Consider the following 25,879-nt stretch of genomic DNA (forward strand, 5'->3'; position numbering starts at 1 on the left):
GCTTTAGGTCAGTATTTAACTTTAATGTGCAAATAAATAGAAAAGGAAAACTACATTCAAAACAGCTGCAAAGGAAGTACAAGCCCCAGAACAGAAATTTCTTCAGAAACGGAAGAGATGCTCCCTAGAAGCATGCAGGGTGGGGGCTCGGTGGGGTCTGGCCTGCACCCCAGGCCTGGGCGCAGCCACAGGTGGGGGGCTGCAGGCTCCTGAGGAGGACGGCTGCCGGGAGGGTCTGGGTCAGAAATTCTGGTGGGTGTCCTTCTTATAAAACAAGGATGCGTACAAAGTGCGTGAATTACACTTGAGAAAACATGGGCGAGGAGACACCCGGGCGGGGCAGGTTGGCCTGGAGTCTAAGGCTTCGCAAACCTAGAGTTCCCCAGGTAACTTCTAGAATTTCTGGAACCTTGGGTCTGGCACAGCTCAGCTGCAGGAAGGCGAGCGCTGCGGCTAGAGGCGGCGGCTGCTCAGCGGTGCCACCGGGCTCGCGTGTCGGGGGAGCCCACCTGTGTCTGATGGGGCCAGGGGCCTGGCCAGAGCGTCTCATGGTTCAAAGGGCTGTTCCCTGGCCCGAACTACTTGGCATTCTTGGCACAGAAAGCCCTCCGCCCCTCACACCCGTGCCCACTCCGGGGTGGTGGCCGCAGGAATGGAGGCGCTGGGGTGGGTATGTGGAATTCCACAAGGAGGGCAGTCACCCCCAGAGAAGCTGTGGCATTTGGCCATTGTAGAAGTTACAACACTATGAGCACAGAGGAATAAATAGGTGTGTGCATATATATACTTCTAGAATGTCCATCTTAGGTACACAATTGCACCCCGGGGCCCTCCCAGGGAGGGGGCACTCGAGCTCAGCGGATGCGTCAGGAGGGGGCCCCTCCCCTTAGGGCACAGAGTCCAGCTATTGGATCAACACAGGGTTTGGGCCTCTTTTTCCCACAGCAGGGTCTTCTGGGCAGTCCTGGTGCCGCCTACCCAACTCCACATCTGGACATCCAAGTGGGACCCCAAGAGTTGGGCTGAGCGGGCTTGTCTCATTTTCAAAGTGGTGGAGGACCCGCTGGCTGGGTCAAGCCAATGCCCAAACCATCAGATGTAGGTGTCCAGCTTGGGGAATGTTTCTGGCAGCTCTCAGAGCCCCTCGGGAAGGACATGCTTTTCAAGCAAGTCCACCTAGGCCTGATTCCTCAGGAGCCCAGGGGTTCTCAAAGGCTGCTTCCTCCCAACGTGAGGCCTGGCGCGGCTCTTCGCCGACTCTCACCATGTGCAGGAGAGGCCTGCGGCCCCAGGCCTGGGGGTTTGGCACGCGTGGCAGGAGCGGCCCCACAGACGTGTGAGCGTGCTTACTTGTGCCTGGGCCAGTGCACTCATCCTCCCCGTGCCCGTGGGGACCAAACCCCCATAGTTTAAGTGCGAGGGGTGTCAGGTTTGGCACAGGATGGGCCCAAAGGGGAGTGGGGAAGCCAAGAGGGATGAAGCGTGGGGCCGAGAGCCGCTGCCGCCCGCCCTCCTCTGGAGCTCAGCCCATAGCAGCAAGGCTGGGGGACGCTCTGCACCCCTCATGTTGTTGATGAAGACGCCCGAGGGACACGCAGGCCGAGGAAGCGCGCGCACCATGCAGTGCGCCGTGGAGGTACCTGCGCGGGGGCATCAGGGGGAGGCGGGGCGGCGGCTGTACTGCACGCGGTAGCGGTTCACGGGCAGGCCGTGCACATGCACCGTCTCACAGAGCGTCTTGCAGGGCACCATGTCCTCGTCCTCCTCACCCATCAGCCAGTCCTGCACCAGACTGGCTGCCTCCACTGTCACGTTGTCCTCCAGCCAGCGGCTATGCCACTCCTCAAAGTGCTGGTGGTGGCGCAGAAGGACCAGGGGCTGCACCTGCAGGGGGTGGGGAGCGGTGAGCACGGCCCGGCGCCCCAGAGCCGCGGCTGGCTCCCAGGGCCAACCCCCCCCCCCAGAGCCGTGGCTGGCTCCCAGGGCCCACACCCCCCAGAAGGCCGTGGATCAGATCTCAGAGTCCACATACCCCAGAAGGCCACGGATCAGATCCCAGGGCCCACACACCCCAGAAGGCCGTGGATCAGATCTCAAGGGCCCACATACCCCAGAAGGCCGTGGATCAGATTTCAGGGGCCCACACACCCCAGAAGGCCGTGGATCAGATCTCAAGGGCCCACATACCCCAGAAGGCCGTGGATCAGATTTCAGGGGCCCACATACCCCAGAAGGCCGTGGATCAGATCTCAGGGCCCACACACCCCAGAAGGCCACGGATCAGATCCCAGGGCCCACACACCCCAGAAGGCCGTGGATCAGATCTCAGGGCCCACACACCCCAGAAGGCTGCGGCTGGATCCCAGGGCCCACACACCCCAGAAGGCTGTGAATCAGATCTCAGGGGCCCACATACCCCAGAGTGCCATGGAGTGCATCTTGGGGGCCCAGGCACCCCAAAGGCCATGGGCTGGACCTCAGGGGCCCAGACACCCCCGAACAGCTGTGAGCTGGACCCCAGGCTCCCAAGGCTCGGGCAGGGAAGGACACCTGCTTGGCCCGGCACAGCGTCCCTCGGCGGTACATGTAGTCCTCGGAGTTCACGATGAACAGCATCTTGTGGGTGCTGAGCTTGAAGCGGCAGTCCACGTTGCAGGCGCTCTCCACCCCGACCAGCCGCCTCCAGGAACTCTTGGCCTCGCCACGGAGCGCGCGCACCTGCTCACACTGCCACCGGCGGAACTTCTTGAGGTTCCTGGGGGCGAGAGGCAGATCCATAGGCTAGGAGGTCCCCACAGCCCAGACACTGGGAGGACGCCTGACCTCCCAGGGTTGGAGAAATGCAAACAGAGGCAACGGCAACCACCGCCCGACCCCTTGGATCCCGTGTGAACTCACACCCAGGCCCGCCGGGCGCTGGTGACAATGGGAGAGGCTCCCCGGGGCCCTGGGCCCTCTCACCTCTGCAGGAACACGGGCTTCAGGAGGAAGCCCTCGGTGGGCGAGCTGGAGGCACCCTCCGCTCCCACATATTGCTCCACGTACCGAGCCAGGTGCTGGGGGGACAGAGGGAGAGACGGCCCATGGCATCAGCAGCTCCTGGGGCCTTCATCTGCATCCCTCCCGGAGCTCCAGGCGGACCCGGATGCGTGCTTGAGACCAGCAGATGGCAGCGTCCAGGGCTCAGCTGGGTGGGACACGTACACCCAGGCCGCAACTCAGATGGCTTACGGAGCCTCAAGCTTAAAAGTGGGTAAGTCCCTGCTGTGTTACTGCTTCACTGTATCTGCCACGTGGTAAGTTCACATGGGGAATGGGAGGCCCCCGACAGAGAGAGAGTGGGGTCCGGGGGATGGGTGGACGGGAAGGGACATCGGGACACAAGCAGCAGGAAGGAAGTGGGAGAGACAGGGAGGAGTTGGGGGTGAGTACATGGCAGGGCTCACAGGGGCCACCAGGTCCAGGATGGGCACGGCCTGCAGCGTCCAAGGGACCCTTCATCTGCTCACCACCCTGTTAAAGCAGGAGGCTCTTCCAGACTCAAGCTTAACGAACGCACATTTGTTGGAAACTTCTGGAAGAGACAGAGTGTGCAGGCCCCCGCCCTCACGTGTTATGGAAAGTGTGTCCTCTAAAGGACGCTGTGAGGGGCGCCTTGGTGGCTGTGGTGGGCGGCGTCCCCCGCTCTGTGAAGGCAGCTGGAGGCTTCCAGGCCCTGTTTCCTGGCTCAAGGTCACCAAGGGGAAGGTGCATGTCAGTGTGGGCCAGGAGAGTTTTCTCCTGTGACGTGGGACACCCAGAGCTCTGAACTTCAGGCACCAGGCGTGCAGCAGTCACATACCACGGGGTCTGAGTGACTGGGCTAGCCACGGTACCACGGAGATGGCCTGGCACCAGCAGGAGGTGGGAGGAGCCAGGGTTTTGGTAGAGGCCAGACTGGCTCCCATGTGGCCACCTGCCCTGGGACATAACCCTGGTCTCTGAGGGAACACCAGAGGCCAGTGTTCAGCCAGCACAGAGGCACACTGGTGGATGTTCTGTGGCCTGTGTGTGGCCGGCAGGAGCCACATGGCGGATGCTGCCCGTGGCTGCCCCTGGTCCCCGAGGCGCGTGCGGCTCGGAGTGCAGGGCTGCGGTCCCCACCTGGACCTCCACGGGGTCCTCCGTCTGGGCTTCCTCGGTGTCCAGGAGCTCGATGGTCATGATCACTTGCCCTTTGCGCTGGAGGAACATCACCTGGGGGAGGGCAGGGGACAGTCTGAAGCTGCGAGAACAGCCCAGGCTGGCACAGGATGAGGGCACAAGGTCATCAATGCCCCCCGCTCCCCAGCCTCCAGGCCTCATCCTTTCTTGAGGGACCACTGCTGGGTGCCCGCCTCACCTGGGGTGGGTGCCCCCCCTCCCTCGGCTGACCGCTCACCTTGAAGCAGTTCTCGTCGGCCATGCACCGCTCGGCCTTCCACTGGTAGCTGGTCTCCCGGGCGGCACGGACGCAGCGGGAGGACAGGTTCCCGCCAGCGGCGCCCCGCTTCTTCTCGTTCAGGTAGAGCTCCACCACCTTCAGACAGACGTCGTCGCTCACGAGGTGGTGCAGCTGCAGGCACAAGGGCTGGTTGGTGCTGGGCGTGAGCCCCCCAGGAGCGGGGAGCCAAAGCCCCCACCTCGCTCAGAGGGGTCGTGGCCAAGTCCACGTGGTAGGGGGCGAAGGTCAGCATCCAACAGGCTGTGCAGGGTGGCCTCCATGCTGGGTGCGCACCAGACCAAACAAGCCCAGACCACACAAACCAGCCCAGACTGAAGCAAACTAAGTCAAAGCAGACCAGACCAAAGCAGACCAGCAAACTCTGCCCGGGTATGAGAAATGTACAGACAAAACGTGCCCAAAGGGGCGTGGTAATCACTGAAAATCACTGTGATGGCAAAAGATCATCCTTCCCCAACATTCAGTTACAGGGCTTCCCTGGTGGCTCAGTGCTAAAGAAGCCGCCTGCCAATGCAGGAGACGCAGCTTTGATCCCTGGGTTGGCAAGATCCCCTGGAGAAGGAAATGGCAGCCTACTCCAGTGTTCCTGTCTGGGAAATCCCATGGACAGAGGAGCCTGGTGGGCTACAGTCCACGGGATCACAAAGAGTCGGACACGACTTAGCGACTAAACAGCAACAATGTTCAGTTACAAGCGTAATTAACTTCTTTAACACCTATAAACATACTTAAAACCTTGAGTTTATGATGAGACAAGTACTGGAAACAGCTGAGGATGCAGGGTCAGACGGAGCAGAGTTGTCTCTGTGCAGTGAGTTGCGGCCCACACAGGCCGGAGACGTATTAATACATCTTTCGTTTGCTCAAATGCTACTGACTGGAAAAGTTTCAGTATCGCTTACACAGCAAATTGCCAGCCACAGGTGTTAGTTTCTGCAAAAACCCCCCTGTCAATAACGAGTTAAAACTGTTTCTACTGACTGCATCTGAGTGGCAGAGGAATGACATGATTCTTTCCTTTCTCTCCCACTTTACAATGAACAGCCTCACTTGACAACCAGGAAACCAAAGTCAAGTTAAATAACCTGAGTGTTCACCAAGCAGGACCCATGGTCCAGAACCACACTGGACTCGCCTGGGGCTCTGCTGTTTATCATGTGACCAATTTCCTCGTGCTGATGTTCAGCTGTGGGCGATGCTGAGGCACATCACGGCCAGTCCCCTCAGAAGTGAGCTAAGGCTCTTTACAAGTTGCTAAACTCCCCTCACGAGAGGTTTGTCAACAGGAGTGCTGACATCTCCTCGCACACACGCGTGTCCACAGCAGCACTGGCCATCACTGCCAAGAGGTTGACGCAACCCAAGCGTCCATCAATGGATGAGTGGAAGCATCCAACAGAATGCAGTCACTCCACACAATGAAATGCCATTTGGGCATAAAAAACAGTACCGTTTTGGGACTTCCCTGGTGGTCCAGTGGTTAACAATCTGCCTTGCAATGCAGGGGACGGGGGTTTGATCCCTTGCCGGGGAACTAAGATCATACATGCCTCAGAGCAGCTCAGCCCAGGCTCCACAACTAGAGAGTCCAGGAGACTCAGTGAAGAGCCTGTGTACCACAACTAAGACCCGATATAGCCAAATTAATAAATATGCAAAAAAAAGTACTGCCACATGCTACAATGTGGATGAACCTTGAAAACACAATGCTGAGTGAAAGAAGCTAGACACCAGAGGCCACGATGTTGCATGAGTCCGTGTATATGAAATGTGCAAACAGGCACGTGCAGAGAGACAGAAAAGGGCTGGGAGAGGAAGGATGGGGAGTGACTGCCAGTGGTGACGGGGTTTCCTCGGGGCATAACGGGAATGTTCTAGAGCTAGGCAGATAACTGCACATTATAAATGTACTAAGTTCCACTGAAAGATTCAGTTAAGAATGGTGGATTTTACATTACACGAATTCCACCTTAACTGAGAATGAAGAAAAGTTGCCGACCATGGGGCCGACCACAGCACAGGAGTGAAGGAAAGGGCCCGGCGGGGCGGCCCGCCCGCTCACCTGCCGGGCGATGCTCTGCACCAGCTTGTCCATGGTGAAGCCCACGTAGGCGTGGATGGTGAACATCTCGCGCAGCGTGTCCTCGTACTGCGTGGGGTCGATGCTGCCCTCCAGCAGGCTCCGCACCATGTCCAGGAAGGCCGGGTAGTACTCCTCCAGCTCCACTTCACCTGCGGGCGGCACCCGGTCACTGCGGGTCTGGCTCACACACGCTGCCCACCTCCCGGCCCAGGCTTCCTCAGGGCAGCCGCCGCCCCTCCCGGCGCCCAGCGGGCGGGCCCTGGGGCTCACTCGGCTGCTTCAGCCGCAGCTCCATGGCAGGGTCGTTGCCCTTCTCACGGCGGCCCTCGCACAGCAGCTTCTCCCGCTCCTTCTCCGTGCGGTACTCCAGAAGCTGCTTCTGCGCCTGGCGGTAGATTTTCAACAGCCTGGAGCACAGCGTCTGATGGAGGCGCAGGAAGAAATACCAGTTGTTGTTGGCAAAGAAGAGGCTGTAGACGTCGTCCAGGGGCTTGTGCTGCGGCGGCTGCGGCTCTGGGGCCGGCGCCTCGCCTGCGGCCCCCTTCTCCTCTGGGGGGCTGCTCTGAGGCCCGGGCGCCGGCTTCTTCCGGTCGCCGCCAGGGTCTGCAGCCTGCCCCGGGGGGGTGGCCCGGCCCTCATCGGCAGAGTCCTCAGATGCACCCAGGTCCAGCTGCTGGGAGAAGAAGAGGCTGGGCACGAACTGGTGCACCAGCTGGTGGATGGTGCCCTGGTCCTCCTTCTGGATGGCTGGCTGCCGCTTCACATAGTAGCTGATGAGGGCGGCCGCGTCCTCCAGGATCTGCCTGTCCTCGTACACGAAGATGAGGTGCGGCTCGCTGGAGGGGGCGCTGCGGCCCTCCGAGTGCTGCTCCTGGTGCTGGGAAGACAGAGCGGCCATTGGACAGGAGACCCGCGTGGAGACCCCCAGTCAGGGGCCAAACGAAGGCCACACTCCCACCACCAAGGCCTCCAACAGTGCCGAGACCGGCAGGATGAGGGCAGCCTCAGCGCAGCACGGGCCTCTGCCGCCATCATTCATTCACACTCAGCCAGGCCCTGGAAGACCTGCGACTGCTCCCACTCCAGGTCCTGCCCCCCCAGCCTTGCCCGCCTGGCTGACACCACCCTCACGTCTCCCGCCGCTGTCCATTCCCCACCTGCCACGAGCCCTCCACAGAGCTCCTATTACCTGGCGCCAGCACAGGCCACCTACCTGCTCGTTCCCGTCTACCAGCCCACTCTACAACCCCCCACACCGAGTCTAGAGGCACACAGGAGCGCCATCAGCCCCAGCTGCCCCACTTCCTCCGCCCCAGGCCTTCGCACACGACTCAGGAGAGGACCCTGGCCCTGGCACACCACCCCACACTCCTCTGATGGTGTGGGGGTGCTCAGCTTGTCCTGTGTGTGCACGAGACCTTCACACGCGCCTTGGCTCTTTCTCCCCAGAAAACCTCATCCTTGGGCTCATCCTTCCCTGCTATCTTTATCCAGTCAACAACTCTCCTTCTAGCAAATCTGAACACAATCTCAGTACTATGCAGCGGTGCACAAGCTGCCCCACATCGTACCCTCTCCTGGTGATGCTGGTCCCCTGCATGAGACAACAGAGGCAGGCACACCAGGTTCTGGGAAGAAGCGAGCATGGACGCTGTCCCTGTGAGCGGGGTGCCCTGAGGGCAGGCCTGGCCCTCCATCGCGCTCTCAACAGTGGCCCTGCGGGGTTACCCAGATGCCCTTGGAACGAGGGCCCGAAGGGAAAGAGGGGCAGGGCCTCTTAGGCTGCCCCCTGGCCAGGGACTTCACCTTCTGGGACAGGAAGCTCATGTGCTCGCATATCGATTGTAAAACCTGCAGCACCGAGACCTCCCTCCCTCCTCACTGGCGGGGAGGGCGGAGTCTGAGCGGGTCCCGGCAGGCAGAGGTGGGGCACGGGTGCCGCAACTCAGCCCTGCTCCCGGCTCTTCAGTGTGACCTTCATCCTGCTGCTTCCAAGGCCCCACCTAGTGTGTGTCATAAATGCCCTTCAAAACCTTCTGGCCAAGTTCTGGAGCTCATAACGCAGACTGGCCTCTGCGAGCCACGTGACAGGAGAAGGGTCTTACTGCCCCAAGCACGAAGGAACCGCACACGTAGTGCTCACCAGGCCCGGTCCCTCTCCCTCAGACCCCAGGGAAGGCCCTGCGGGACTTTGCTTTTGGCAGCGGGGCGGGAGGGGCTGTGCCACCCATTCTGGGGGGGAGGGTGGAGTCTCAGGCCTCAAGGATCTGCAGCCTGAAGTGCAGAGGCCAGGTCACAGGGTGGACCCTGGGGCTGGGTGGTGGGCGCCGAGCGTGGCAGGGAGGCAGGAGGGAAGGTGGTCTCGGCCAGCACCCTCGGTGGTCTCCACGGCCGTGTGGAGGAACACGAGCTCCAGGCAGGATGAGCCTCCCAGCGGGGCCTCGAGAGCCTGGAGGTGAGACCCCTGCTGCTCGCTGCTCCCGACCATGTGCGGGAGAGGAGGGGAAGTGGCCTGGCCAGGGGGCACTCGGTTAGGGACTCTGCTCCCTGACTTGGGCTCCGGCACTGGGCAGCGGCCCCTCCTTCCCCGACAGCCAACGCCCAGCGGGCCGCCCCCCACCAGGATTCCTGCCTCAGGCTCCCGCTAGGAACTCTCCCCGCAGGCACTGTTCAAAGCCCAGCTCCTTGAGCCCAGGGCCTGGCTGGCCTCACTCGGCCCCGTAAGCCGGACCTCACCAAAGCCGGGCAGTGCACTAAGACGGCACTGTGCTGGCGGCACGTGGCGCCCTCGTCTGCTGCAGCCGGGCCCGGCCAGGGGCCAGCTCCTGCGCCTGTTTCCCCACTGCTAAAACTGGGACAGTAACAGTACTATACAGTAAGGCCTGCAAGTAAGGGTTAGATGGGACGCTCCTCGTGGCCCACGGCGAGCAGCAGCAAAGGAAAGCTGCCGGCCCCAGTCACCTGAAGGAAGGTCCAGTGAGGGCGCGGGGAGCTGAGGAGCCCACCCTCTGCTGACAGCAGGGCGCCTTCCCGGGTCAGCCCGAGGCGGGCGGGAACAGCCCTCCTACCCGGGAGACAGGCCTGGAGAGCCGGGCCCCGGCTGAGGGGCCTCACCTCGTCATAGACGCTCTCGATTTCGTTGAGCAGGCTCTTGGAGCGGAGGGCCTTGGTGTCGTTCTGCTTGAAGTTCACGGCCTGGTGGTCCAGGGACTTGAGGTAGGCCTTCTCGTACTGCTCCCGCCAGATCTTGTTGAAGCCCTGCTGGGCCTCCCGCCACTCCTCCTCCTTGGCCTTCAGCCTGTGGGGCGAGCGGGCTCAGCACGGGGACGGCCCAGCACACCTGTCCTCCACCGCAGGCCCGCTGGCCCGTCCATGCCCGGGACGGCCCGCTCCAGGCACGGGGGCTGGGCTCTGTGCCGGATGAAGGAGGCGGTGGGAACGGCTGCGGGGACCTCGCTACAGCCGGTCTAATGGTTACTCAAACATCACTGTCCTGAAGCTCCTCGCTGTCCCGGCCCGCACTCTCTGCAGCTGCGGGCTCAGCCACGGGGCTCCCTGCTAGGCGGGACTGTGTCGGGCTCACTCACATCTGCGCCCCAGCACCAGGCCCCAGCACCCAGGGCAGCCACTTAACCAGTAACTGTTCACAGCACAGGGAGGGTCCCAACATACATGATTAAATAAAGGGCAAGCCATGACACAGGACGGTGCTGTTTCTGCTTTAAGATGATGACTGGATATGATCATGTGCAGAGTGGAATGTTTGAGACGGACATGAAAAATCACTAGCAGCTGTACTTGCCTCTTGGGGATTTAACAGGGCGAGAAAGGAAGACCAGAACACAATCAACCAGCCTGAGTCCCCAGGGCCCCCCTCACGATTACACCTGTGACAAACAGCAGTAATGAGCCCCTGGGCAGTGTGGTGAGAAGCGTGAGGGCACCTTTTTAGGACAACGGGGACGGCGGTGACAGGGTTCTTCTTCAGGCTCTCGATAATCTCTGGGGCCTTGTCGCCGTAAATGCGGTGGATGGCACGGCGCTGGATCACTTCTGACGTGCCCCCCAGACAGTCGTCCAGCCGGAACTTCTCCTGGTCTTCCGGCGCCATGCGGGACAGCTTCTTCTGGACGCTCTCCAACACCCGGATCGTGGCCAGGTTGGTCTCCAGGACAACGTCTAACTATGGACAGGAAGGCAGAAAGAGGTCAGCGGGTCAGCTCATCCCCCAGGGATGAGCCTGGGCCAGTAGAAGGGATGCTTGGACAGGGCTGGGAAGGGGTGATGGATGCAGGCCAGGGGACTGGAGCGAGCATGACTGGTTACAGATCTGGGCCTCTGTGCTACCTGGACCTCCCCACTGGTGGACCCCTCTGAGGAGGGGGACGGGTCCTGGCCTGGCCCTCTTCACAGGCATTGAACGCACATTACCCTCATCAGTGAGGAAGGGATGCAGAGTATACACAGCCTGCAGGTGACTCCCCAAAATATGTGCTGGGGGCGGGGGAGCCAACCCCCAAGTCACAGGCCACGTGACTGCTTCCATTTAGGAGTGAACCAGCAGAGGCCTGGCTGGCGGCTGCTGCGGTCTGGGAGGCGCTCTACGCGAACAGTGAGAGAGAGGCTACTGGGGGGATGGTCTGGTGTCTCGGCGGGTGCTGGGGACATGGGCCTCCACAGGGGAGGGAATCCAGAGCTAGACACACACACACAAGACAAACACTTATGCACAAGATCCTCTCTGCTCCCCCTGACCCCACATACACATGGATGCAAGTGCCACTAGGGAGATGTGAATAAGGTCATGGGCTGGGTCAAGGTCCATAGCCCAGCTGTGACACTGCCTTAGAGATTTACAAGCCACTCCCACCGGGGCAAAGGTACCCGGAGCACTCTGTTATTTTTAAAACTGCATGTGAATCTACAATGCTCTCAGTAAAAAATTTTTGTTACAAAAATTAACTTAAGTGACCCTAACTGTAGCAAAGAGTTGGACACAACTGAGTGACTGAACTAAATTGAACTGTAGTAAATGAAATACACGCACACTTAAAAAAAAAAAAAAGGCACCATCGCGGAGCCAGCCTGGAGGCCAGCAAGGCAGAGAAGGGAGGCTTTCAGGAGTGGCCCACTGCTGGAAGGCACTGGGATCGCCGACACCCTAGAGGAGACTGGCTGACCTCAGGAGGATCAGGGTGCGTCCTGTGGGGTGGGGGACACACAGAGGGGGCCGGAGGGAAGGCAGGGCCAAGGAGGGGCCCCCGGGGGCCCGCAGTGCCGCACGCACCTCGAAGCGCTCATCTTCACAGCGGTGCAGCTGCTCCTCGTAGGGCGTCTTCTTGGAGCTGACGAAGGTGGAGTCCTCAGACCAGGAGGGGAAGGACACCCAGGTGTCATTCAGCACCTGTGCCAAGAGGAAACGCCGTGACTGGAGAGGCAGGGGCCTGGTGGCCCGAGGGCTCTATTGTGTGGTCCAGCGTAGAAGAGCCAAGGATAAGGAACAATCTGCAGGAAATACGTTCGGTCCCTGGGTTTGGAAGATCCCCTGGAGAAGGGAAAGGCTGCCCACTAGAGTATCCTGGCCTGGAGAACATAGTCCATGGGGTCACACACAGTGTGACAATGCTGAGCGACCTTCACTTCATTTTGGTTCACTGATTTTGTTGCTGTTTTAGTTGCTAAGTCGCGTCCGATTCTTCTGTGACCTCATGGACTGTAGCCCGCCAGGATCCTCTCTGTCCATGGGGTTTGCCAGCCAAGAATACTGGAGTGGATTTCCATTTCCTCCTCCAGGGGATCTTCCTGGCCCAGGGATCAAACTCGCGTCTCCTGCATTGGCAGGCAGATTCTTTACCACTAAGCCACCAGGGAAGAGCAAATCATACTAATGGAAACATTAATTTAAAAGTGGTTTTAAGAGAAAATGTGACTTTGATCAAATGAACAAATCTACTACTTCGGGGTTGGCAAACTTTCTCTATAAAGGGCTAGGTAGTAAATATTTTAAGTTGTGCAGGTCACTGTTGGGTCTACAGGGAAACAGCCTTTTATTGTGATTCACAGATGTTACTTAAAAAAAAAAACCGTGAAGGTTTGCAGCAATCGTGCATCGAGTGAGTCCATCAGGGCCATTTTTCCAAAAGTATTTGCTCACTTTGGGTCTCTATGTCACATTCTGGTGATTCCCATGGTATTTCAAACTTTTTTCACTGTTACTGTATGTGTTATCAGGACCAGTGATCAGCAACTCACTGAACACTCGGATGGTTAGTGTCCTTTAGATAGAAATATTTTAAATTAAGGTGTATACTGTTGTTGTTGTTTTCAATATAACACTATGCTTTTGAACTGTGGTGCTGGAGAAGACTCTTGAGAGTCCCTTGGACTGCAAGGAGATCCAACCAGTCCATCCTAAAGGAGATCAGTCCTGGGTATTCATTGGAAGGACTGATGTTGAAGCTGAAACTCCCAATACTCTGGCCACCTGATGCGAAGAGCTGACTCATTTGAAAAGACCCTGATGCTGGGAAAGATTGAGGGCAGAAGGAGAAGGGGACGACAAAGGATGAGATGGCAGCGTCACCAACTCAATGGACACAAGTTTGGGCAAACTCCGTGTTGGTGATGGACAGGGAGGCCTGGTGTGCTGCGGTTCAAAGAGTCGGACACGACTGAGAGACTGAACTGAACTGAACTGATAGCACACTTAATATAGACCACAATATAGCATAAACATAACTTCCATATGCACTGGGAAACCAAAAATTTATGTGATTAACTTTACTGTGGTATTTGCTTTATTGCAGTGGTCTGGAACCAAACCCACAGTATCTGCAAGGTAATGGGACTTCCCCAATTGCTTGGTGAAGCCGAATGTAATGCAGATGTGCATTCAATCCTCGGGTCAGGAAGCTCCCTTGGAAAAGGAAATAGCAACCCACTGCAGTATTCTTGCCTGGAAAATCCCATGGACAGAGGAGCCTGGCAGGCTAGAGTCCATAGGGTCGCAGAGTCGGGTACGACTGAGGGTGTGAGCATACGTGCCCGCACCCACACACGCCTGGACTCAACTCTGCCTTTGTTCCGGTAAAGCAGCTGCAGACAGTATGGAAACAAACAGGCCTTACTTAAAAACACAGGCTGTGAACCAGATTTGGTTCATGGGCCATGCTCTGCTTACTCTCAGACTACATATCCTGGAATCGAGCAGGCACTCTTGAATTCTGGAAAAGCAGTAAGACTGTCAACTAACTTCAAAAAAGGGTCCAGTGGTCAAGCTAAAGAGAAACTCACTGAGGGCAGTGAACCTGGAACAGAGCGGGCTCATGGCAGATAAATCTCAGTCTGAATGATGGTGGATAAGCCAAAACCTGTGTGCTGGCAGCATGTGCTTTGTGGCTTGCAGGGCCACCTGCAGGGTAAGAAACCATCATCTCTGCCTGGGCATTTTGTTTTGCTACATCCCAGGACCATCTACCACTCAACACCCGAGGGGATCAACACCCTTCCATCCATCCAGAACAGGTGACGGGGGTTTTGTGGAGGGGCAGGACACAGGCACCACGCAAGCTGATGGAGCCCCCGTGGACGCTACCTCTTTGCAGATGGCTGTCCTCCCACTGCACTTGGGCTGCTGGTAGGTTTTGGGGAGCGCCCGGTAGCTGGATCCGATGCGCTTGCACGAGGCATAGTCGATCTCCCGGCTTATTCCGTCCCCAGATCTGTCATTCATGGGTGGGGCAAAGGACAGCTCTTTCACCCCCAGGAAGGACTTGAACTGTGCAAAGAGTTCTGGAAATTTCCTTCAGAAGTAAAGACAAATGGGATGGGGGGAGGGAGGGATTAATCAGGATCTTGGGATTAGCAGATACACACTACTATATATAAAATGGATGAACGACAAGGTACTACTGTATAGCACAGGGAACCACATTCAGTAAACTGTAATAACCTATAATAGAAAAGAATCTGAGAAAAAATATATATGGATAACTGAATCACCTTGCTGTACACCAGAAACTAACACAAGATTGTAAATCGACTACACTTCAATTGAGAAAGAAGTCTTAAGTACTTTCCTGGTGATCCAGCGATTGGTAGCCCACCTGCCAAAGCATGGCATGTGGGTTTGATCCTTGCTCTGGGAAGATGCCACACACTGCAGAGCAACTACTGAGCTCTTGAGCCCTAGATCCCATGCTCCGCAGCAAGAGAAACCACCGCAATGAGAATCCCGAGCACCGCAACTAGGGAGGAGCCCCCACCTGCTGCAACTAGAGAAAGCCTGTGCTCAGCAGTGAAGATCCAGCACAGCCCCTAAAAAATTAATTTAAGAAAAAAAGACAAATGGTAAGTCAGCCTCCTGAGGGCCTTCTGAGGATGATCCAGAGATATCAGAATGGCTTCATGTTGATGCAGGTAGTTAACAACGGTCAGAATCAACTTCAAAAAGGAGGGGTGAGAGGTGGAACTAGCATCCAAGATGGTAAAGTCATCATGTGTGTGACTGCCACCCCCCGCCATCCCTCTGTCACCAACCAGGCTCCACCACTCGTGGCAGGTCCTTGAAACACCCAAGATAAGACTGACCCAGGCTGGCAGAAGCTGGAGTCAGCGATGTTCCTTGACTAGAAGGGGCTGAGCACCAGGCCACGGGCTGGCAAACTAGTCAACCCGCCCAGGCCTATCTGCAGATAGATTCACCGGTGGACGGTCACATCCATTTGCTTAGTATTTCTTTGTGCATATTTGCTTGTGGATGATGTCAGAAGCTGGGTGGTCATGACCCTCGGTCCTTGACAGAAAAAGTCTGCTTCCCTGCCCCAGAGCCCTCCTCCCTCATGAGAGAGACCCTCTCCGTGGACACATTCTCAGGAATCATAACAGAATGGTCACGCATGTCGACGGGAAGATTTTAAGGCAACTGACCCCCAGTGTCATCTGGACTGTTTAAATGAATATCAAATTCTACAGAAAGGGTGCGGATATGTTGACAGCCGGTGCGGTGAATCTGCCTGGTGCCTAAGTCGAGCAGTCTCCGCTCCTTAACCGTGTGCTCCGAGACGGCCGTCTGCTGCAGCCCACCTTTAAGGACCGCCTCCCCCACCCCCAGCTTGGCTCACAAGAAAAGCCCACAGGCCAATGGAAATGCAGGCAAGGAAGACGACATCAGAGCAAAGGGTGTCCAAGGTTACCACTCTGAAGGGGGGCGACCCCGCCCCTAACTCCAGCCACACTGTCACTAGGGAGCAGCTCTCTGGACCACTGCGCTCGGCCACCCATGATGTGCAAACCCAGAAAGCAGTTCACACATGCAGAGAGGCCTCCTGGGGGAGGGATGCCACATGAACAGTAACTCAGCTGGGCATCAGATCAAGACGGGCAAGCAGGGGGCTTCCTTGGTGGCTCAGTGTGTAAAGAACCTGCCTGCCAATACAGGAGACGTGGCTGCAGTCCCCGAATCTAGGAAGATCCCACATGCTGCTGAGCAACAAAGCCCATACACCACAACTACTGCGCCCACACGCCGCTACTGCGCCCGCACGCCGCGACTACTGCGCCTGCAGGCCGCGACTACTGAAGCCTGGCCGCCCTAGGGCCTGTGCCCTGCAGGAAGAGAAGGCCCTAAAATGAAAAGCTTGCGCACCACAGCTAGAGTGGTCCCTGCACACTGCAACTGGAGAAAAGCCTGCCCAGCTACAAAGACCCAGCACAGCCAAAAATAAACAAAACTGAAAAAAGAAAAGAAAAAAGGAACCAGCCACATTTTAGCTGAGCCTTGTGTGATGCTGCCATCCTGTTCTGGGCGGCTTTCCAGAGTGTTAACAGATCTTCAGCAGGCCCAGAAAGTTAACCCAACGGAAGGGACCAGCCTGATATGTGCGCACTTAAGCCAACGGAAGGGAACAGGCTGATATGTGCGCACTTAACCCAACAGAAGGGACCAGCCTGATGTGTGCGCACTTAACCCAACGGAAGGGACCAGCCTGATGTGTGCGCACTTAACCCAACGGAAGGGACCAGCCTGATGTGTGCTCACTTAACCCAACGGAAGGGACCAGCCTGATGTGTGCGCACTTAACCCAACGGAAGGGACCAGCCTGATGTGTGCGCACTCTCAGAACCACCAGAGAAGCATCTCCTGATGACTCTAACTACACCTCTGAGCATCCCAGTCCAAGCGCGTGACCTCGGCACGGACCACAGGGAGAAACCGAGGCAAATGTCCATCAAAACAGACCCTGCTGAGAAACTTACGATACGTACAAGTAAGGGAACACCATGCAGTCACTAAAAATGATCGTGTGGGTCTAAGAATTGCTGAGTTTAAAAAAGGAGAGAGAAGGCTGTAGCCCAGCCTGACAGTGTGGTACCACTGACGTGAAACTCAGCAGCCACACTCAGGTCTAAAGAAGAGAGGGTGAGTGAAGGGCTGGCTTCCAGGTCTAAAGAGGGGGTGAGTGAAGGGCCGGCTTCCAGGTCTAAAGAGGGGGTGAGTGAAGGGCCGGCTTCCAGGTCTAAAGAGGGGGTGAGTGAAGGGCCGGCTTCCAGGTCTAAAGAGGGGGTGAGTGAAGGGCCGGCTTCCAGGTCTAGAGAACAGAGAGTGATGAGTGAAGGGCCAGTCTATGGCCATACCACCCTGAACGCGCCCGATGTCGTCTGATCTCGGAAGCTAAGCAGGGTCAGGCCTGGTTAGTACTTGAATGGGAATGAAGGACCAGCTTCCAGGTCTGATCCCCCTGAGCTCGCCCACCACAACACAATGCCTCTTTTATGAAAGCTTGCCCTGGGGAAAGGGAGAGATATCCACTCAGGCCTCAGTTTCCTCAGCTGTAAAATGTATTGAGATATAGCAAATGCATTTACATTCTTGAGTTCATAGAAGGCTAAAAAAAAACTGGTCCCCTTTTCAGTTTCTAACTGGTCCTGATGAGAAAGGAAAGCAGACCCTGACACTGTAACAAATGCTGTTGAGATGCTCTCTTCTGCAACTTGCAGTGAGTGAATAAACAGAAGAATAAACCACAGAAAGAGGGGAGACCTTTGCCTCCTGACGGACAGAGGGATGTGGGGGCACCATGAAGATGCATTTGGCAAAGTGCACCCATGCCACAGGGATGCCAATGCAGACATGGGAAAGAATAAACCTGGAGGGAGAACCTAGACGTGAAAAGAGACCTACAGACATACTAGAAAACAAAGCCCAGACCAGTTTTGTGCTCGGAGCCTGAGCCGGAGCTGTGTGCCTAGTGGTGTCAGCCCGGGTTGGCTGCATCGTGATCAGTGCAGAGAGGTGGTCACTCTTAAGCCAAGGGAGAGAGCATGAGTGACATGGCACATGGATGGCTCCTGGAGGTTGGCGAAGGTCCATTTGTGACATGGGTTATGGGTACAAGGGAATTTGCCTAAAAATGATTTTACCAAGCCATTCTTCAGTTATGTGGTTTCCTGGACCCGCGCTCTATTTTATGTGAAAAAGAAAAAGTTTAAAAACCTTTTTAATTATTAGGAAGGCCCAGGTAGCTGCCCCGCAGAGTCCGGCTGCCCCTGCAGTTGTCTTGGGGCCTAAACAGGCAGGCTCCCCTGGTGACTCAGATGGTAAAGAATCCGCCTGCAATGCCGGAGGTGACCTGGGTTCAATCCTGGGTCGGGAAGGTTCCCCTGGAGAAGGGAATGGCTACCCACTCCAGTATTCTTGCCTGGAGCATTCCATGGAGAGAGGAACCTGGTGGGCTACAGTCCATGGGGTCACAGAGAGTCGGACACGACTGAGTGACTAACGCATACACACTGTGACAAAAAAGCATGTCATGTGTAGGGAGAACTCACCATGTGTGAGACGTTAACAGTCTTCAGGCAAAGCTCACTTGGAGCTTTTTGAAAAACTGTGTAGGTATACTTATAATCCCCTTTTGACAGCATGGAAACTGAGGCTCAGATGGGGCTCGGACCCAGGCTGGATGTGACCAAGCTGGTGAGCAGGAATCACACTGGCAGCCAGCACACGCCCCTTCCCACACACAGCACCTCCAGACCAGCTCCATCCCCTCTGAAGCTGCTGGCTGGGGGTGGCTCACACAGGGCAGCAGCATGTGATGGAAGTGGGTCACTGATCTGCTAACAGCACTTCTCTTGGGGCACCAGGGATGCTGACCAGTCATTTCATTCTTCCTGGTAATTTCTGATAGAATTTTAAAAAGCATAATGAATCTCCAGGGAATTATGCCAAGTGAAAAAAGCTGATCCTGAAAGGTTACACAACACACAATGTATGACTCTACCTAATTCTCTTGCCATGTAAGCTTTAGAGAAGAAGCACAGGTTTGAGGGGTTGCCAGGGGCCTGGGGCATAGGAGGGATGTGGATCTGAGTATCAAACGCCAACACCAGGATTCCTGTGGTTCCAAGGCTGCTCTGTACCTGCACAGTGGCAGGGGACACACCAGCCTTCACAGGTGATACAACTGTACATATACACACACATAAAAGGGAACATGAAAGGACGGGTGGGTCGTCTGAAAGTCAACATCCTGCTTATGACACTAACTACAGATGTTACCGTGGGGGAATGCTGCCCAGAAGTTCTGTGTTCTTTCTCACAACTGCTGGTGAATCTATTGTGATGTCTCTAACAATTCCAACTTAAAAGAAAAAAATCAGAAAAAAACAGATATCCTGTTTTCCAAATACAACAGCCAAAAGATGGGTGAAAGGCATTTGCAGAACAAAATACAAGAAGGGAGAAGTACCACTCACCCTAGGAACGGGCCAACCAGCTGGAGGAGCTCAGAGCCGGACACCAGCTCCTGGTTGAAGAGGGCGATGCAGCGGAGGAAGTTCTCATAGACTTCCTGGCTCTTCAGCACCCGGCGCACCTGCAGGGAGAGGCAGTCAGGGGCCCCTGCGGGCCACGCCCCGCCCCCGCGCCCACCTGGTCTACCTCACCAGGTGCACACCAAGCCACGAACACAGGCTCTAGACGGTGGCTGTGGTCTGCAGGGGACTGCTCTCCACTGAGCACGTGCCCAGAGCCATCTCACTGGCTCTGCCCACTGACTGGGCAGGAAGCCCCTGGACCACCCCTGCTTCAGAGAAGCCATATAGCTTCTGAGCGGCAGACGAGTGTCCCCAAATGTGGCATGGGCTCTGAGCTCAGCCTTTCCCACGTGTTTTGCCACCTCCTGCCCACTGCCCGCCACCGGCCATCTGCCGCCGCCTCCTCACTTGGACTGCTCAGATCTGAGCTGGGAGAGGCCAGCGTGGACCAGGCAAGGCCCGGAGGTCACTGGTCTCGCCGCCCACCTTGTCGAAGAAAGAGAACTCCTGCAGAGTGCCGTACTTGCCCACGGTGGCGATGGACAGGTCTTTGGTGCCACGGAGTTTCATCTTCTTCTGCGGAGAGAGAGTCCACGCCATGGATGCTCTGTGCATCTCACAGGTGGCCTGTGTCCATCATTGTGAGTCACACATCGCCAACACGGAGCGTTCCTGACAGGAACCGTCATCAGGACCCCCATGGATGAACTTCTCAGGACCAGCCACCTCAGCCTCCAGGACCGAGTGCAGAGTGGAAGTCACACAACCACCCTGCCCACAATCTAGGATCTAAATCTCAGCAATTTAGTGCTTTTGCTACCAGGCAGGGGCATCACAGTGTAAGAATAGCGGGAGTCATGCCCTTAGATATAGTATCAGAGACCTCTTCTCCTGCCTGCTCCTCCCATGGGCTGTGACTGTGATTGGGGGGTATGGGGAGGGGGGGTGGCAATGAGAAGATCCTGGGGAAATTTGGGTTTTAAGTTGCTGTGAAGATTGTTCTCTCTAGGCTGGACTTGGACCTGAACTTGACCACACTCCTGAGACATCGAGGATACTACCAAACCATCTCCCAAATGCCTGAAGAATGATGGGCATGTGTCAAAAGGACACAAGAGTCAGCCTTAAGGGGCCCCACTGGCCAGATCTGAGGTAGTTTAGAGTCAAGACAGACAATGATAGTCACAGATTATACTGTGCTTCCACTTCAAGGGGCATGGGTTCGATGCCCAGCCTGGCGACTAAGATTCTGCAAGCTGCAAGGCACAGCCCAGAAAAACAAAGCAAAACAAGCCAAAAAAACACAAAAGAACACGACAGTCACAGATTATAACCCGAGTCTATAAAGACACACATTAAACAGACAGAGATGGAGAAAAAGCTCTCCCTTCCAGTAGAAAGCCAACTAGCAAATACACAAGGGATGAGAATAAGAAAATCACCATCACAGGTGAGGAGCACAACAGGAGAGGAACCTCAGCGCCTCTCACCCCTTAGCAGGGCACCTTGTGCAGTGACCAACCTGCACAACTGTACATGGGCATCCTGCCCATGAGAGAGTTGTGAAGGTGAAAAGCAGCAGGCTGAGCAGTGTATCCAGTTTATGCGGGAGGAGATGACACCACATCTCACACTCTTGTTAGCCAAGGGAAACAGGTGAACAGCCACCTTAGAGTTCAGCTGTCTTCCCAAGCTCCCACAGACAGTGAATTTCAAGCTGGACTAGGGCCTGGACTCAGCCTCCTGCCCCAGCCTGTTGCTCAGGGCCTCCGCACGCTGCTCCCCAGGTCACCTACAGAGAAGGCCAGGCTGCTGAGAGTTGACACACACGTCTATGTGCACAGCTGACGGTTACCTTTGCTGGTGCAGACACGGGACGGAGGAGGGAGGGCCGGGAGCGCTTTTTGCTATGCTCCAGATTCTTCTCGTGCTCGCTCTTTTGAACACTATTCATTTCACATGGCCCATTTCCTGTGAACTAAACACAAACACAGGAGGTGATCAGCGCTGGTGAGACAGAGCCGGACCCACCAGGGCTGGTTCTCACTGGATCTGAGCAGGCGGGACCACCTGAGACTCAGCTCACGACCCCAAAGAGCACTGTCTGCCCCGGGCCAGGGGCCTGGTCCTAATGCGAACTGAGCCTGGCTCTCAAGATGCTCACGTTTACTGTGGGAAAGATCTGTGTACCCAGCTCACCACAGCTGCACTCCGTGAGGCTGGGAGAAGGCTCATGGAAGGCCTCGATGGATGAGGGTCCTGACAAGTGAGGGAGGACTCAGCGGGGAGACACTGAAGTTGGGCCTTGGTGCAGGACTCACCCAGCAGACCACTGACAGGGTGTCTGCCTGTGTGTCTGGGTGCACCGCAGGAAGGGAAGCATTTCAGGTGAGACGACCAGTATATGCAAAGCCCTGGCAGCAAGAGGATGCGGCTGATGGCTGCCAGGTCACTTGGGGGCCTTCCAGCCAAGTCTGTGTTCTTTCCTATGAATGAGAAAATGCATCCTGGAGGCAATGCCATCACGGGCGGGGGTGGCGGGGGGGGAGGGGCCTCTCACTGCTGGTCCTCTGCACCAAGCACTGATTAGCAGGTCAGGGTGCTGGCAGTATTCGTGGAGAATGGTTCTGGAGGAGTCGAGCAGCGCTTGCTGTCTGTACGGACGCCCAGGCAGGCACGGGAGAAGGCGGGCAGGCCGCAGCTCTCCTGCGGGGCTGGGCTGCAGAGGCGCAGCGCCGCCCACCCGCCACGGGGCCTCCATGCAGAGACAGCACAGGAGGGCGGGCCGCGTGGGGGACCGTGGCGCCTCCAAGCAAGCAGAGGCGAACGTCAGCTACGAGCCAACTCTGTGCTGCTGCCAGCGACAGGCGTATCGGACACACCGCTATTCCAAACAGAAGAAACCCCTAGGGGCATGCCCCAACAAACAGGGTGCCATTTCTTTTTTAAAAGGATAAACATTTGTTTGCACTCAGAGGTTTCTGGAAAGATATATAAGACATTTCTAAGTTTACTTCTGAGGAGAATGACTGGGAAACTGAGGCAAGAAGGAGGGAAATTTACTTTTCATACTTGATGCTCTCATTAGTGCTTTTTTTCTATGAGCATGCACTATTTTTATATAAATAATTACAATGATAAAGATCTATTACTTAACTACAGATATAGTCAAAGCTGTGGTTTTTCCAGTAGTCATGTACAGATGTGAGTCAGACCATTAAGAAGGCTGAGCACTGAAGAACTGATGCTTTCAAACTGTGGTGCTGGAGAAGACTCTTGAGAGTCCCTTGGACAGCAAGGCGATCAAACCAGTCAATCCTAAAGGAAACCAACTCTGAATACTCACTGGAAGGACTAATGCTAAAGCTGAATCTCCAGTACTCTGGCCACCTGAAGCAAAGAGCTGACTCATTGGAAAAGTCCCTGATGCTGGGAAAGACTGAAGGCAAAAGTAGAAGGGGGCAACAGAGGATGAGATGGTTAGAAGCATCACCGACTCAATGGACATGAATTTGAGCAAACTCTGGGATACAGCGGAGGACAGAGGAGCCTGGCGTGCTATATAGTCCATGGGGTCGCAAAGAATCAAACACAACTTACCGACTGAACAATAACAAAGCCTGTCCCTGTCCAACAAAGTCTGTCCCTGTCCCTTAGGGGATTAATTCTTTGGAGGAGTAGCTATCCAAAGATTCAAGACTACTCAAGAACCTAAAGTAAAAAAATTCTTAACTGGTATCTGCCGTAGATCCCAGAACTGGTGCAAACATCGCTTCTTAGAGGGGGATGGGTAATAATAGGACTTGGTGGTGGGGGCGGGCGGAATGGGGGGTGAGGAGGACACCCACTGCAACCCAGTCAAGACCACCCAGCTGGAAAGCAAGCTCAGTTATCACCAACCTTCACCGAACAGTTCAGACAGTTCTTATGCCTCAGTCAAATGTCCCAATGTGCAAAGGCCTGAGGCAGAAGGCCCCCAGAAACCATTTAGGTAGGGGCTGGCTCAGTTTGTGCTTGTCAATAAAGTTTCACTGGCACACAGCCAGGCCCACTAGCCGATGTAAGGCCTGTGGTTGCTCTCCCGGCTCCACAGCAGGGCTGCGCCTTTGCCACAGACTGTGCGGTCTGCAAAGCCTAAGATATTCACTGTTTGGCCCTTAACAGAAAAACTGCCGAGCCCTGATCTAGGCCAAACAGTCGAGTTTAATTAGGACAATATCCAATTTTACCTTTGGTTTCCTTCTCCTGCCATTTTAGTAGAAACGTAAATGTAAGATCACCTCATAAGATGAATTATATATACATATGAACATTTTAATAATTTTTAAAAGTTGATGAAATCTTTTAAAAAGCACAAACAGCTCTAATCACCCAATGTACACTTAAAAAAACACTGCTGGACTGATAACAAATACCATCTAAAGAAACTGAGTAGGTGCTTTTCTGAGGGAGATGCTTTTCTTTCCAGGGTGGGCTTTGTCAGAGTCCAGCTTGGTAAATGCCACACTGTGTCCGCCAGGGGGTGCTGCGACCACAACTCTCAGAGAACAAGAGGCTCTAACCCCTCACAGAGAGGCAACAAGGTAACTCAGGAACCAGGGCCTGCAGAGTTCACATGAGCTGCGTAGACGGCCAGTGTGACCAGTTACCAAGCGTCTGCTGTGCACTGTCCCCACAACTCCAGCAGACGGGGCCCCCCACCCACCCCCGAGGCAGGTCTGATGGCTGCTCCGCCAAGGCAGGACCCTGCTTTGCAACGCTGGCCTCACCAGGGCCACTTTGCTTAAAAGCTTCCAACTGGCCTAGGGACAGACATTCTCATCTCATTTCTTAGATGGGGGAGCTGAGGGATGAGGAGGTGACCTGCCAGGCTCCTGCAGAGAGGAGGGGACAAAGCAGACATGGACCAGGTGTGTCATTCAGAGCCCCTATTCTGGTGCTGCACCCACCACCTCCTATCTAAGTGGGCTACGCTCCCGAGCCTCCCTGAGCAGGGCATGTCCTCCAGAATGGTGAAAGATGGCCAGGGACTCAGGAAGGCCTTTCCTTCCTGAAGCCACAAGGGTGGGCTGCACCTGGACCACATGGCGCTGACAGGGATGGCTCTGGGAAGGCCACTGGAGGATGCCGCTGGACACACATCCCTGCAGGAACGGTTCAGGAAGAGAACTGCCACACCAAGGTCAGAGCTGAGATTCCAGACCCAGATCCAAGAGGACGACACCCAAAGACTATCCACCAAGTGTACGAGGGAGCAACAAAGGCTTTAAAGCAGGGGACACGATGCAGCTCGAGTTCCCTGGACACAGAGGCCCAAGTGCCCACAACCTTGGGCTGAGCCAAAAGAAGAAGGGTATGCAGTGGGAAGGAGGTGCTGAGATCCCGCTGCTCCTCGGCCACGTGGCCCCGGGAGCCAGTGAGGAGGGTCGGTCATGAGCCAGTTAGGGAGGTCTCTGATGAGCAGGAACACGCACAGAGAAGGAAGATGGCAATGAAGCTGCGGCTGCGAAGGGCATTATTTGGAAACACGGACAGAAAAACAAGTCGGGATTCTGAAGTTCAGAGAGATACACGGGGCAGACAGTGGACTTAAAGAAGCAAGTCAGACTCGAGAGTAGGGCCATGAGGAGGCAGTCAGGCTGAGAGGCCCAGTGCAGATGCGAGTTCTCTGTCCCTGGGCGGTCCAGACAGGGGCTGTGTTTCCCCCACCTGCCCAGGCATTTCTCAAGAGCTTTCGGCACGCCAGGGAGCAGGCTGGTGCTGGAGATGGGACGACCAGCCTGGATTTCAGGCTGGATTTTCCAGCACAACCATAGCAGCTCTTTCCAAAGCACTGAGTATAAGCTGGGCCCTGCGAGAAGCACTTGAAGGACAATACCTCAGTCCCAGCCTAAGCAGGAGGGGTGGTCAGTTCCACATAAGAGAGAAGGCAATGAAGCCTGGGAGGTGACATGGCCAGCTCAAGGCCCCCTGCCGCACCCAGAGCCCAAGGAGGCCCAGGCTGTGTGCTCACTGGGCTCAGTCCAGCCCCTCAGGACACCTGAGACTCCAAGAGGGTGGGCAGGACTGGTTGCAGCTCCTGGACTTGACATCAGCCCCACAGATGGGCTGTGGCACAAAGCCAGCTTCTCTGGCTCAGTCAGGAAGTGTTTCTGTGTGGAAACTACTCAGGGATGGTGCTCTGTGTCCTGGAGACAGTAACATGGGGATGAGCCCCAGATCGCACACCGGAAGTCCACTTGCTCAACCAAGAGTCTTGAATGGCATCCAAACTCAGACTGCTGTTGCCCTGGGAGCCCCTTCCTTCGAGACCTGCTGTCCTGCAGGCCCGTGCCCCCACTGCACCCTCACTCAAGAAGCAGACCCGGGAGAGGCAGTGGTGACGCAGGAGGCTGGGAGGGGGACTCTGGTGTGCTCACCGCCCAAGCTGTCGTCAAGGGCAAAGAGAAAGAGCAAAGAGAGGAAATGGAACGCTCATCAACCTTCGAATAGAGGGG

General features: G+C 56.1%; 1 protein-coding gene across 2 annotated transcripts in view; it reads right to left on the reverse strand.

Moving 5' to 3' along the window:
- Positions 1-2: 2 nt before the first annotated feature.
- The window catches only part of SIN3B (SIN3 transcription regulator family member B), a 44,553-nt gene continuing 18,676 nt past the window's right edge, over positions 3-25,879 (reverse strand). Inside the window, exons 1-15 of one of the 2 annotated variants that reach the window (XM_070462308.1) lie at positions 21,704-21,793; positions 21,238-21,360; positions 19,869-19,958; positions 19,323-19,441; positions 14,161-14,368; positions 11,854-11,970; positions 10,511-10,749; positions 9,681-9,864; positions 6,837-7,443; positions 6,546-6,715; positions 4,421-4,594; positions 4,144-4,236; positions 2,962-3,056; positions 2,551-2,755; positions 3-1,884 (exon numbers count right to left, since the gene is read on the reverse strand). In XM_070462308.1, coding sequence (XP_070318409.1) covers positions 1,654-1,884; positions 2,551-2,755; positions 2,962-3,056; positions 4,144-4,236; positions 4,421-4,594; positions 6,546-6,715; positions 6,837-7,443; positions 9,681-9,864; positions 10,511-10,749; positions 11,854-11,970; positions 14,161-14,368; positions 19,323-19,441; positions 19,869-19,958; positions 21,238-21,336 — 2,631 coding nt within the window. In that variant the 5' untranslated portion in view covers positions 21,337-21,360; positions 21,704-21,793 and the 3' untranslated portion in view covers positions 3-1,653. Of the gene's footprint in view, positions 1,885-2,550; positions 2,756-2,961; positions 3,057-4,143; positions 4,237-4,420; positions 4,595-6,545; positions 6,716-6,836; positions 7,444-9,680; positions 9,865-10,510; positions 10,750-11,853; positions 11,971-14,160; positions 14,369-19,322; positions 19,442-19,868; positions 19,959-21,237; positions 21,361-21,703; positions 21,794-25,879 lie in introns of those variants that run through there. The other variant, XM_020880428.2, reaches the window with a different exon arrangement.

The sequence above is a fragment of the Odocoileus virginianus genome, chromosome 3, assembly GCF_023699985.2.
Source record: "Odocoileus virginianus isolate 20LAN1187 ecotype Illinois chromosome 3, Ovbor_1.2, whole genome shotgun sequence".
In the NCBI taxonomy this organism is placed as follows: domain Eukaryota; kingdom Metazoa; phylum Chordata; class Mammalia; order Artiodactyla; family Cervidae; genus Odocoileus; species Odocoileus virginianus.